The 14,989-nt window shown below is 38.3% G+C and overlaps 1 protein-coding gene across 1 annotated transcript in view; it reads left to right on the forward strand.

Moving 5' to 3' along the window:
- Positions 1 to 14,989, forward strand: part of LOC126236667 (cytoplasmic dynein 2 heavy chain 1) — an 873,274-nt gene that overhangs the window by 254,188 nt on the left and 604,097 nt on the right. The window contains exons 18-19 of the mRNA XM_049946146.1: positions 6,827 to 6,976; positions 10,275 to 10,480. Coding sequence (XP_049802103.1) covers positions 6,827 to 6,976; positions 10,275 to 10,480 — 356 coding nt within the window. The remainder of the gene's footprint in view (positions 1 to 6,826; positions 6,977 to 10,274; positions 10,481 to 14,989) is intronic.

The following is a 14,989-nucleotide window of genomic DNA, read 5'->3' on the forward strand; positions in this document are numbered from 1 at the left end:
AAGTTTAAAATAATTAGTGCAGATTGCCTGTGTGATTGCTTTTGTTGCAGATTTCTTAAGTAGTATGTCTAGAATGCCATCAATAATTGCAGCAGTCAAACATTTTGATTTAAAGACAAACCCCAACACAAAAGTAGAGTTGTAATTAATAGTTGAGAGCAGTCAACAACTTATAGTGAATAAATAACTTCAAAATTCCAAAATTGGAGATATAACATTTTATAGGAAGTGCCATTTCTGAAGTTAACAGCTGACCTTGAGAGAAATGTATGAGAAATGTAAACATCTTATATGTACATCCTAAGAAAAGTGAATTCTTTTAACATCTGAGCCTTTGGGCTCCAAGATGAGGGACAAAATGAGCTGAAACCAAATTTACGTGGGGAGTAGGTCTCAGAATAAATAAGTGTGGCAGGCAACCCCTCAAACTAGGTGACAGAGAAAAAAGTAAAGCAAGTTGAGACCATATACTAACTGACAGATAGAGCGAGTACTTTGTCAACAGCTTACAAAGAAATGTGGGGTCAGAAAGACTCAGATTTACAAAGAAATGTGGGGGCAGAAAGACGCAGATTTAGACACATAATGTAGTCTTCAGTTACCTGAAGAGAAATGAAGCACATAAATGTCAAATCTTTCATTAATATCATTAATTTGTCCTTGCATATTAGCCAGTTTTGATTTAAGAATTAATTTCATTTTTTATTTCAATGACAACAGAACTTAAAAGTACCTACATTTTGGTCTACCTGTTCAATCTGTTGACTTAATTTAGTGTTATTAAATTTCATTTGACTTTTGAGATCGCTAACCTGTGTTTTAAGCTGGCTTTCAAGATTGCTAACATCGGTTGTCAAGACTGCTGAGTTGTGTTTTCATTAGATCTGACAACATATTTTGTGTTTTCATTTGAGCGGACATCATTTGATCGGACAATATTTTTAAATAGTCAGTCACAGTCAATGGTTGTGTACTTCCTTGTTCTACTGAATTTTCGTGCTCTGGCTCTACCTCATATGCTTCTTTCAGCTCTTTCTTTATTTGTGGTGAATCAAACATGTCAACTGATTTGTTCACATAACTGCTAACATCTGCAAAGTCCTCATCATTTGCATCCTCTTTTTTTTCTTGTTTGGTTTGGGATGGTCTCAACATCTCAATCCGTTCATTTACACATTCGTGATATTGCGTGTAGGCTAGCTGCCTATCACTAGCACCTTCTCTTATCTGCTTGCATGAACTACTACATCTGCTGGCAGCATTTCCCATGTTGTCCGGCACTATTTCTTTTCTTTCATTCGGTGTACTTACTGCATTCACGTCATTGTCCATTCTGAAAGTTTATTACAATTTACTTTTGTATGCAACGTCTATTTTTGTTCACTCTACTGGAGCTCAGTGCACTCACATGCCATTGGACATATACTGCTCGAACCACACTAGTTTTTCGCTAGATACTTACTGTATTTTATGATCAAAAACAATAAATGTCCTGTCAAGTGGTACCAAGTGTAACGGTAACACTGCTTACCTACCTTTAATGGTAATCGATGCTAATGCTATATATCTGCGAGGAATTTTTGAAAGTTGTGACTTTGAGATAACCTAATGGAAACAGTAAATCAAACTGGGATTCCTTTCTGAAACACTCCAGCAGAGTATAACTAATAGTAAATAAGTGGATCAGGGAACAAACGTTCTCCCAGCACAAAAGTAAGTTGTAATATTACGTATTAATATCAGTCATCAGCCTAAGTAGGCATTCTTGTGTCAAACAATGCAGTAAAGAAGAAGGCAGTGCTAAGGCTAACCTAACCTTCCTTAACACACATACACTAAACTCTTTCTTTATACCTGATCACACTACAACACAGTAACCTAACCATGCAGATAAATGTGGTACTGACTAGTAAGTCAGACAAACAAATGGCCAGTGAGATAGTAAACAGTAACGTCTACCTCTCAACAACATGTATTTTTAAATGAACTAGATTCAACAGTTTATAGAACCAGGTACCAACACACATGAAACTTGTAGTAATACTAAATAGGGAAGAGCACAAAATGATTCTGATTTAAATCAGGGACTCTGTTAATGATCATATTCTATAACATCATTGCTTAGTACAGGACCTCTATGCCTGTGCATTAACCAACTTGCATTAGAATAGGTAATACAATAAATGTGTCTTTCTTAAACTCAGTTTGAAGTAATTAAAACAAATGCAAATGTAACTACATTGGCTGTGAAGGAGCCTTTGCTTTGCTACATTATTATTTATGTAAAGAACAACAAACTATAACTCTTTAACAAATGTGGTTTGATAAGCAGTTGTTTAACCTACTCAAAATATATTTGGCTGTACAAATGCCTGCACAACATTAACGAAAACACTTTTTCATGAAATGAACACTGATAAACTTAGTAATTCTGATCAAAGTGCATTATTGCAACAATTAATAATCTTTTTCATTATGGATTAATGTTACTATTTTCGGGAAGCCTTTCAAATAAGGCAAATTATTTAAGGAAATGACTGCCAATTGGTCTAAAAATGCACCGTAAGTGGAGTACTTCTCAAAACTATAAAACTGAACTTTAAACACTATAACTCCACACATTAGAAAGCAATCATAACTATTTTTACAGCTGCGAAGTAAGTCCATAATAAACTAGGACACTCAGAATTTAATTCACTAGGATAGGATTCCTGTTCAGGTTAGTGATTTGGTATAGTCATGGGTGTAAGATAAGAGTTTTTAGCAACACCACAATTATTATTAAAATCAACCAAATTTCGCAAATACCTGGTCCATTTACAGAGTGCCAAATATAAACAATTTAGTTCAAGACTGGTGGTACTAGCAGCATAATTCACAGTGGCTGTTAACCTGGTGGCGATGCAATCATGGCAGTACTATTGACCTTGCCCTATTACTGATCTTATTGGCATTGGAATTATATTTTTACAGGGCCAAAAACCGTGCCGTGATAATGGTATCACCAAATGCAGCAACTGAGGCCCATAAATACTGCTCTTAAGCTTCTCTGGCCTCAAAACTCTAAGAATATGAGCCAAAATTATCCACTACTGCTAGCAAGATGTTAACCAAGCACTGCTGAGCCCAGGATGAGTTGCCACTTGCATGCCAACCACACCTCTTCCACTCCGCCAGGCTACTTCCATAGCTGCGGGGCTTCTCCACATCTATGATTCCTAACAATGGGCCAAGTCATTTAAAGTACATTATATACAATCATTCCCGTAGTTATTTAAATTCATAAGCACAATTTAAACAACATCATTCAAAAGTTCACATAGCTGGAATATGTATACTTAGTCAAAGAATTTTCATGACAGATACAGCATTCTACATAAGCAATACTACAAATTGACATAGAAATATCGATACACATACAAAAAAAGGTCGAAAATAGGTTTTACAAGTCCTGGCTCAATCCTTACTAATTATGTGACCCAAATAATTTACTTCTTGAAATGCAAAGTGAAACTTTTCTGTACTTAATGTGAGACATGCAACTCCTGTGAAAAAATGGTTATATCATCTAGATATATTAGACATTGATGAGGCTTCAATTCTTTTAACACCCTGTCCAGTAAATGCTGGAATGTTGCTGGTGCTTGCTTTTGTACTGATAATGTCTCCAAGGTGCTGAAAACGCAGTCCCGGCTCTGTCCTCTTCAGCTGTTTCTAGCTGTTGGTACCCCCTCTTCAAGTCCGTTGTTGAGAAGTACCAACACCACCCAAGATTGTCAAGCATCTGTGTGATATTTGGAACTGGTTAGGCATCTGTTGTAGTCTTTCTATTTAGTGGTGATAATAGCAACAGAATTGCAGTTACAATTCCTGCCTACCGGGGCTACTACTCTCTTCTATTATGTCATTGGCCTACTGTTGATTAGTAAACTCTTCTAAAATACTGTTGGTTAGTAAACTCTTCCAAAATTGACTGCAGACACTGTGGTACTCAGTACAGCCCCCAATACACCAGTGCTTCATCCCCTATCAGGATCCTGTGCTGTGTCACGGATACTGCAGGCAGTAGTCGTCATGGAGAGAACCAGTCCTGAAATTCTAACAACAGATTTTCCATCTATGCTTCATCTTTTCATGAAATGCAGTCTTAGCAATATTCTGTGCCCTTTTATAGCCTAAACCTTCTGTGCAGCAATTCTCCTCCTATAGAAAATCTAACATCACCACCAATGTTTCCTTTAACAATTTAACAACCTCAGCACCAAAATTATCCACATTGACAGGTACTACCTTAACAGCAGCCCTCTCTTGTAAGTGTATGATGCTTTGCTTCACTAAACAACATGCTGCATCTAATACTTCACTATCTCTTAACAGTTCCACCACATACAACGTACCTACTTGTAAGTCAGGTTCCACATTCATTCATATCAACTTCCTGTTGCCGCTTCACACACAGTCATGGAAATTAATTCTCAATGTCATAATTCACCATTTACCTGGATTACATTGTGCAACAGTCCTAATGACAGATTGACATTGACAATAGCTTCCCCACCCAGAATATTTTCCCACTAAGCTCCATCCTGAAAGTCTAACCCTAGAATCATATTATATCTCTCACTTACATGAGATACCACTTCTACACTTAGTTGCCTTCAATTAAAAATTCATCATTATTGACCGGAGTGGTTGTATATCACTATCCCCTACCCCAAGCAACTCATAATGTGGTGGGTTCCATTGCCTCATATCAAACGACTCTCTTGAAGCCACCAACATATGTGCCCCTGTGTCCAACAATACATTATATGTTCTATCAGCTGTTAAGTCCAATATGGCACATTCCACAAGTCCATTTTCACTGCATTTACTTTTACTAGCAGTCCCTTTTTTCTAGTCTTTGGTTCATTTTTAAGTTCAGTAGGTGCTTATTTACACCCCTCACCCCCGGGACAAACCTTGCCTTTATTTCTTTTCCACTGCTGCTGATCCATACTGCCCTTTTTGTCGTAATTCATTCCATTCCTATTACTCCCTGGCTAGCATCATTTGCTTCACACATGCTCTGTATGCTGACAATTAAAAAATCTAATATTTCACAGAAATACATTTTCTGATCTTACCGCCATCGAAACATCAATCTCCTCAAATTGTAATGGCAGCCTAACTGCTCCATGGAGATCCCTAAGTGCACCAGTGCACACCCTCCTAGACATCTCTGGTGCCAAGCCCCTCAGGAAAGGATCAAATGCTGTTTGATCAGCTACCTGTAGTAACTCCTTACTTACCTCCCCATGACATGTTAACCCATATGTGTGTACATTAAGGTTCCTAATTCTATCCAAAAATCCTGCGTGGCTATGTTAGGCCTCTTAGAAATGCCACTCAATTGTGCATGGACAAATTGCATGCTATTTTGCTTCCTTTATCCCTGTTAGAGTTGCTCAAAAGTTTCTGCTTATTTAGTGGCTCCATGCAATCTACGAATGATTTTGCTTCCTGACAAGCACAATTTTTGTGTCTGCAACAACTGTTTGTCTGACCAACCCCCTATGTCATTCGATAACACAAGGTCCTCTATAAATGATAACACATGCTCACATCATCTACTGAAAAATGGAGTAAGGAGGTTCACCACAGCTGTATCCACCCCTAGACTCTGTGAGTTCGACAACTGTAATTCTTCGTCTCCCTCTGCTAGTTACCACTGAAGATATTTTGTCTGCCATCAACTGCACCACCTGATTAACCAATGGTCAATAGCTTCCTCACCAGTGACATCTTGTGTTTCTGATTTTGCATTGCATCACCCATACTGATTTTTACAGACTTAGCCTTCTGTCCAATCATGAGACACCTGGATTGCCTACATTGCCTAGGCTCCTGCTACTGTTAGTCCAATGGCTAGGTAAGTAAAACAAAATGGATTCAACACAAGGGATGGAACACTGAAGTAAATTACACTGTGCCGTCACACATGTTGTAGCTGTTCATCCATAGAATAACCTTTAACTCTTTCAGACCTGAATTTTTACTGTATGAAGGAAATTTTTTCTTTGTGCTGTAATGCTCTAGGTGATTTTTTAATGATTTTTGACACAAGATTTACACAAAAATACTCATTATCAAAATTACAGTTTTTGCATTTGCCTTCTTTTTATGTACCAAAATAACTAATTTTAAAATATTCACTGTTGTAATAAGTTAACTGGTCATTTGCTAACTATCATGCAAAATAACAGCAATAATATTAAATTATACAGTGGACTGTAACAATCCAACCACATCCATGTATTGTGGTGGTCACAAGCTGCTGTGCACCTACATTGACTTGTTGATATATTTTTATAGTGATGCCCAGAAGTTAGGAGCCCATGATGAAAAGATTGAACATTCACAAATGTGTATATTAGGTGTCCACTGGGGAGAAATATTTCTGATGCAGCTAAGACACATTAAAAGATAATGCACACATTTGTAGTCAAAGGGTCTGAAAGGATTAAACTAAGAGGTACCCACTGGTTTTTCTGGCCTCACAAAAGTAACTACACAGTTAGCCCAGCCCTTAACTCTTGACCCCATGATTCTCCTGACCCCTGATGCCACTGGTGGCACTAGGTAAGGTGACTGGTGTGGTTGCAGGCTGGTGGGGCCCAGTGCTCCCACATCCTTTCTGTTGCAGGCTCTGAACATTTAGACATTACATTACATCTTTTAATAAGGACGCACTTTGTTGCATCTTTTAATAAGGGATTTTGCAGTGAAAGTTTGTGTGTGTGTGTGTGTAAAGCTAACATAGTAACATAATTGCTTTATTTTCCAGATGATAGAATTGTATGAAGAGTCAAAAAAGAAGAATAAAGTTCTTGCTGTATGGACGAAAGAGAGGATAGAAGAAATGAATCAAACTGCTTCTGAATGGGCAAATTTTCAATTCATTTTAGATAATCATCAATTCCTCATAGAAAAACAGGTATTCTCATATATCATTATTTTTTGTGACACATAAAAATCTGAAATTCATAAGTAAATTTAAATGCAGAGAGGTATTAAAGGCACATAAAATAAAGCAGCTAACTGAAATGAACATGCATGTAGTGCAAACTGCGATACAAAAAGTATAATGATTATTTTATTATAAAAAGGAAAGTTGGTACTCACCATATGCCAGAGATGCTGAGTCGCAGATAGGACAACAAAAGATGATCACAGATAAGCTTTTGGCCGGCAAGTCCGTCATCAAAAATAGACAAAACACACACACACACACACACACACACACACACACACACACACACACACACAAACGCAACTCACACATACGTGACTGTAGTCTCTGGCAACTGAAGCCACACTGTGAGCACCAGCACCAGTGCATGATGGGAGTGGCCACTGGATGGGGGTAAGGAAGAGGCTGTGGCGGGGTAGGGAGGGATAGTATGATAGGGGTGGGGGACAGTGAAGTAGTGCTACTGGGGAATGCGCAGGGACGAGGTGGAGAGAGGGTAGAGAGCAGCTATGTACAGTTGGAAGGTTACATGGTGGGCAGGGGAGAGGTGGGTGTGGCGGTGGGGGGGGGGGGGGGTATTGGAAAGAAGAGAAGTATAGAGACTGAGTGCGATCGTGGAGTGAGGGTTTTGTAGTGCTGGAAAGGGAACAGGGAAGGGACTGGATGAGGACCACAGCTAACAAAGGTTGAGGCCAGGAGGGTTAGGGGAACATAGGGTATACTGCAGGGAAAATTCCCACCTGCTCAATTCAGAAAAGCTGGTGGTGGTGGGCAGGATCCTTATGGCACAGGCTGTGAAGCAGTCATTGAAATGAAGGATGTCGTGATGGGCAACATGCTCAGCAACAGGGTGCTCCAACTTGTTTCTTGGCCACAGTTTGTCAGTGGCCCTTCATGTGGACAGACAGCTCATTGGTTGTCATGACCAAGTAGAATGCAGCACAGCAGTTGCAGCTTAGCTTGTAGTTCACATGACTGGTTTCACAGGTAGCCCTGCCTTTCATAGGGTAGGTGATGTTTGTGATTGGACTGGAGTAAATAGTGGTGGGAGGATGTATGGGACAGGTCTTGCATCTAGATCTATTACAGGGATATGAGCCATGAGGTAAGGGATTGAGAGCAGATTTGTTTAGGGATGGACAAGTATGTTATGTAGGTTCGGTGGACAGCAGAATACCACTGTGGGAGTTGTGGGAAGGATAGTTGGCAGGACATTTATTGTTTCAGAGCATGATGAAAGGTAGTCAAAACCCTGGCGGAGAATGTAATTCAGTTGCTCCAGTACTGGGTGGTACTGATTTACGAGGGGAATGCTCCTCTGTGGCCGGATGGTAAGACTGTTTAACAACCTGCCGCCTCCCCTCCTTCCACTTCCATAACCTCTTGCCTCCCAGAAGGAGGAACCATTATTCCAAAACAGCTAAACTTTTGTGATCATTTTATTAAATGCTTTTAATGGTAGGTATTGGCCTGCCTTTCTGCCTTGCTGTGACTGGAATATAAACAATCTGTTGGAGCATTCCATAAAAAGTGTTATTGGTTAAATTGTGTGGAAAATAGAAGGAAGTGATCATAATTTGACTAGTGTCAAACTGAAATTAAGATGAAGATCAAAAACAAAAAGCATCAAGTGATGTGAAAGATTTTAAACCAAAAGCAACACAACAAGGGTGAGAACAAGGTGTTTTACTGAAACTCTACCAGTTAATATCCAGTGAAAGCTGTAATGGAAATGAGGGAAAAAGTTATTATATTAAGTGACAGGCAGACTACAGAAAGGGTAATATTAGAAAGGAAATTTTAAGCCTGAATTTTCTAGTGGAAAACATTGAAAACTTAAGTAAAGAATGATGGAAATGATGATGAAACCCTTCCCAAACAGATGGTTAAACTGTCACTGACGAACCATTGGAAGTATTAAAAAAGTGTGGATGCATCTTAAGAGAACATATTAAGACTAAGTCACAAAATGAAGGAAATAATACATCCAATCTAAAAGCAATGTGATAACAATGCATAGAATAAGGAAATATGTACTGTCACCCATTGTATGACGAAAACAATCAATGTAATTACAAATGCACGCAGAAAGAGCATGTAATTAAACTTTGAAGAGGAGAGGGTAAACTACACTCAGTATCCTCATCATCTAAACAGATGTGAGAATGAGCAACCATACAGCAGAACTGCCCGTCTTGTTACCTCAGTGGAGTATAAGTTGCCAATACTGTAAGGACAAGTATACAAATATATCACAAAAAGTAAGCTACCTTCAATAAATTGACAGAGGAGACTTGAAAGAAGGAGAAAAATTTGCCATCATTCACACTTGAAATGTATCATAAAACAAACACTTTACAACCATGCACAGGGGCAGAAAGATCAGCAAGCAGATCTGAAATTGAGTGGATTGTAGGAAGTGTACAACAGGAACAACACTTGCTAAGCAGCAGCATCTTGATTATTTAGAAGCTTTATAAAAGGAAGTGCCGAATTTGAACTGAACGTTTTATTAATTAATTTATCTGAATATACAAGCTAAGTTTTATATTAGAATAATATTAGAAGTGTCATTCACATAATTATTTAATTAATTACTTATTAAAATTCTGTACATATTTGAAATGTGTTTCCTTATCCAGAATCTGTAACACATGGTGGTTTTATAGATGAAAATGTAGCTATTAGGTGGTTGACTTATCAACACAGCACTTTAAATTTGGCAGGCATTCATGAAGTTGTGTTAAATATTTAACAACTCTGTTGTCTTCTTTACTAGTTCCTCATGTTTTGAGCGAAACACAGCCAGCAGTATCTTAAGAGTTGTTAATGGTAGAACTTCTATTTTTCTGTGTTTGAAATTTTAGTGTTACTGGAGTATAGATGTTCTTCTGTCGTAGATGGCATAGGCACTGAGCATCAGTTCAGTAGATATCAAACAACGGAAAATCCAGGATGGAATATAACAATATTATGAAAAGGAAAGTTGCTGGTCACCATATAGCGGAGATGACACACACACACACACACACACACACACACACACAAACACAAACACAAGCAAACACAACTCACACATTCATGACTGACTTTTCATAGATCAGTATATATATTTCTTTTGATATTTACAGTGGATTAGTTGAATATCTTGAAAAGCAAAATCAGAACTCAACAGTGCTTCAATAGGAAAAATCTTTACTTTGATGCATAACTGGAATTTATCATACATTTGTGAATTTTTTATCATTGTCTTTTTTGACAGGTGGAAAATGTAAAACAAAGTTTGGAGACACGCACTTCAGAGATTTTGGAAGAAATGGAGAAGTTTAGGTTACGTTGGGAACAAGCACGACCCCGTGAAACTGATTTGCAGGATGGTGGCACAGAAATCCTCCTCCGAGGTCTGGACACAATACGAGCAAAGAGAGCTGAATGGAAACAACTAATGGAAATCTATGAAAAACTGGTGTAAGTAATTTCTTGTACAGTCAGTAATATTCAGTATGTAATTGTCAGTACCTGCCAAATGGCGCATTTCGTGGCCATGCCTTCTGTATAATTTAAACTGACTTAGGTCTTATGTATTCTTATATTGCCGATTAAATAGAGTGGACTGAACCAGCTACTTCCTGTTCAAGAGAAGTTACATTTCTGAGCTTCATGGATGATCGATGAGTCAGATGTGTTCTCCACTTAACAGCTCAAAATTTAGCACTGACTTCAGTACAAGATGCTTTTAATAGTTTCCACAATGAAATTCTGTCTTGAAATCTGGCAGAAAATTCATAAGGGATTCTGTTCACATGTAAAATACACCAGCATCAACACACAGTCAGTACAATCACTATGTGATAGCAATGCTAATGTTACTGATAATAATGTTACTAAAGCAGAATTACGAACATGGTTTTTCTGAAATTCCTTCAGTGAAGAAGACAAAGTAAATATTCCAGAATTGAGATCAAGAACTGCTGCCAACACAACTAACTTAGAATCCTTGGTGAAGCAAAGAAACTCACTTAATAGAGACAAGTCTTCTGCTCCAGATCATATACCAGTTAGGTTCCTCATAGAAAATATACATTCCCAGGAGGAATAATCAATACTCTGACATATGACAGGAATGGTCATTTGAAGCAAAAAAAGTCTAATAAATGTGGGCTTTAAAATGCATATCATAAGAGCTATGAGCAGTTTATCATCTTTGATGCTTTGAAACAAATCTCTTCTACTGCAGACTCTTTACTTTCCATATTTTGATTGGTGGTATTAAGGATCAAAATAAGAAAAAAATCCAATAAAATGAGTTCTAAAGTGCATACCTTAAGAGCAATGACCACTTGTTGATCTTCGCTACTCTTAAACACAACTCTTCCACAGAAAAAGTGCTTGTAGCTCTTTTGAGCCCCTGGTTAGCAGACATTTTTTTTCTTTTTTTTCCCCACACTACGTCCTTTCAAAATATGGAGAATGGAGAGCTTGAAGTAGAAGAGATTTGTTTCACAGTACTGAAGATGAAGAAGTGTTCATAGCTCTTAAGGTACGCATTTTGGAGTCCTTGTTTATTATTCAAATGTAAAAGACCCATTCCACAGCATTATGGTTAATTGAGCAAATGTTCCTTGGAAGATGAAACTAACTAACATTCTTCTGCAGGAAAGCACTGGAGTGTTAGGTCTTGTTACCCATAATATTTACAGTGCAAGTGCTTCTATTCCTTCCTTATCTTCTCCACAAGCTACCTTTTTGCAACCTACATATGATTCAATCCCTTTACTCCACCAATATAAAGTTCCATATAACAGAAAGGTCATACGTCTCTCTCTTCTTTTTTTTTTTTTCAGAAGCAGAAAAAAATGCTATTTTGTGGACAGGTCCTTGGCATCATTAACTTCTCCTTTTGCCCCAAAATATCTTTTGATGCATAACAACAATGAAAGCAATCAATTATTGACAAAATTATTTAATTGGTTGGATAAAAAATTTACTCAACACGCGGCAGCAGAACACACACACACACACACACGCACACACACACATAAAAGTCGATTGTAACTTGGAAGCTTTCGGAGTTAGTGGCTCCTTCCTCAGACAAAAGGATTGAAGGGGAAGGAAGAGGCATGAAGGAAAAGGACTGGAGAGGTTTAGGAAAATTGTAGATTTTGAGAAACTCACCAGATCTACGGGTCAGGGGAAACTTACCGTACGGGATGAGAAGGAAAGACTGATTGTTGGGGACTGCATCGGACAAGATTTGAAAACCTGAGAGCCTAAAGGCGGAAGACAGGGTAATATGGAGACAGACATTACTGCTTAAACATCATGCATGAGTTAATAAGAGTGAAACACTAAGTGTATTGTACGTAACAGAGGTGGGAGGAGGGCAGTGAAAAATAGACGGGTAAGACAATGAAAGATGTAGAAAACTAAAACAGAGTGAAGCAAAGAGTAGTTACAGTGAAGAAATGCTGATATGGAAGATGCTAATGTAAATTAAGGCCAGGTGGGTGGCGAGCACCATAGACATGTTGTAATGCTATTTCCCACCTGCAGAGTTCTGAGAAACTGGTATCTGGGGGAAGAATAAAGATAGTGGATGTGGTGAAACGGGCACTGAGGTCACAATTGTCATGTTGTAGAGCATGCTCTGCAACAGGATATTGCGAGTTGCCAGTATACACCCTCTGCCTATGCCCATTCATCCTAATTGATAATTTGGTGGTAATCATGCCGATGTAGAATGTCGAACAGTGTTTGCATAACAGCTGGTATATGACGTGTCATTTTGCAGGTTGCTCTCCCTTTGATAGTATATGTTTTTCCAGTTACAGGTCTGGTAGGAGAGTGCATAGGGCAAGTCTTGCTGTGGGGACGATCACAGGGGTAGGAGCCCTTGGGTAGGGAGATGGGTGCAGAAAAAGTATGGGGTCTGTCTAGAATATTGCAGAGATTGAAAGGGCAATGGAAAGACATTCTAAGTGTGGTGGGCAAAATTTCAGACAGAATAGCTCTTATTTCAGAGCATGATTTTAGGAAGTCATGGCCTTGTTGAAGTAGCTGATTAACACATTCCGGAGCAGGATAATATTGAGTCACCAATGGTGTCCTCCGAAGTTTTTTGATGGCCTGGGAAATCTGCTTTTTAAGTTGGCTGGTGGGGTAATTACATGTAGTGAAGGCTGAGGTGAGAATGGTGGTGTATTGCTGTAAAGAGTCTGCAACTGAACAAATACGTTTGCCTCAGATGCCAAGTCTCAATGGGAGGGAACATTTGACATGGACAGGATGGCAACTGTCAAAATGTAAGTACTGTTGTTTTTTGGTAGGTTTAATGTAATTTCATTGGGAGAGGGTGTTCCGAGATTCCATGAATTTTAGCAGGTCAGCCTCACTGTGAGTCCAGAAGGTAAATATGTAATCAGTGTATCTAAACCAAACCAGGGGCTGAAGACTTACGGATACCAGGAAAGCCCACTCCAAGTGACTCATGGAAAGGTTGGCATAGGAAGGAGCCATCCTGGTTCCCATGGCCATGCCCCTGATCTGTTTGTATGTCTGCCCCTCAAATATGAAGTAGTAGTTGGTAAGTGTAAAGTTGATTAAGGTGAGTAGGAAAGATGTCATAGGTTTATTGATATATTATGGGTAATTTGAGTACCTTTATCTTGGTTTTCAGTTTCTTCCATGGAAGGTATCTCAAATTGTAGACAGTTGTTAACCTATAAGAGTTTCTCTGCACCATCAGTTTTTCAGCCAACCCCAGAGGAGAATGTACTGTACTGTCATCAGAGTAATAATACAAAATATTTTCAAATTCCATAACCATCATGGTGCTCATAGTATTCTGTTCATTAGTAAGTCCTGGACAACTTCTCCAACTCCATATTACGTTTGAGGGATCAGAAGCAAAGTAATATAAGTACACTTTTCAATTTTTGAGAAAACTGAAGTTAAAGTTCACAAGATTTCACAATTATCTTGAGATTGCAAAATGGAATTTAAATTATTATGTGTATATTAGACATAAAAATACTTTCTACCATTTTTTGTTTGCATGCTGGAATAACAGGTTAATATAGATTATTAGTTTTATATCACAATTGATAAAAGTCTGTATGCACTTGTATCCCTTTGCTTCCAGAATATTGTGAATTAAGAAGAATTTGATTTATGTTGGCCATATAATGCTTTACTATTGATTGTTAACAATTGATTTATTATAAAATTGCTGTTTAGAGCTACAACAAAACATGTATGTAATGCTACATGAACATCATGCCTTTTGTGGCTTACAGCAGTGAAACAAAATAGGAGAGAACACTTGAAGGTGTTCAACTTTGCTTCCGCCATTTGCTGATAGGTGGCGGCAACAGTAAGTAGCGGTTGAAAGAAACATATTGCAGATGTCAGGCAGTTAGCTTGGACCTGGGTCAACATAACCTCATTCAAACATTAGTCAGTTTGTGTCTGCATCATTAAGTTATTCTTGATTGAAAATGTCAGTTTACGTGCATAATTCTCGTCATTTGCTGGAGGTGTTACTGTTTTGTTTCAATATGAAGAAAACAGCGGTTGAGTCTCATTGAATGCTCTCTAGTACATATGGTAAGGATGCTATTAGTGAAAGGATGTGTCGTGAGTGGTTTCAACGCTTCAAGAATGGTGATTTTAACTTAGTAGACTGGCATAGTGGTGGAAGAGAGAATGTTTTCAAAAATGCACAATTGGAGATGTTGCTTAGTGAAGACTCACGTCAAACTCAATAAGAATTGGCATGATTAGTGGGAGTGACACAGCAAGCCATTTCAAGGCTGTGGGTGTGATTCAGAAAGAAGGAACTTCGGTCCCCTGTGAGCTGAAACCAAGAGACGTTGAGCGGCATTTGTGTGTTTGTGATCAGTTGCTTCAGAGGCAAAAACAGAAGGGATTTCTGCATTGCATTGTGACTGGGGACAAAAAATGGGTTCATTACAATAT

This window comes from Schistocerca nitens, chromosome 2 (assembly GCF_023898315.1).
Source record: "Schistocerca nitens isolate TAMUIC-IGC-003100 chromosome 2, iqSchNite1.1, whole genome shotgun sequence".
Taxonomy (NCBI): domain Eukaryota; kingdom Metazoa; phylum Arthropoda; class Insecta; order Orthoptera; family Acrididae; genus Schistocerca; species Schistocerca nitens.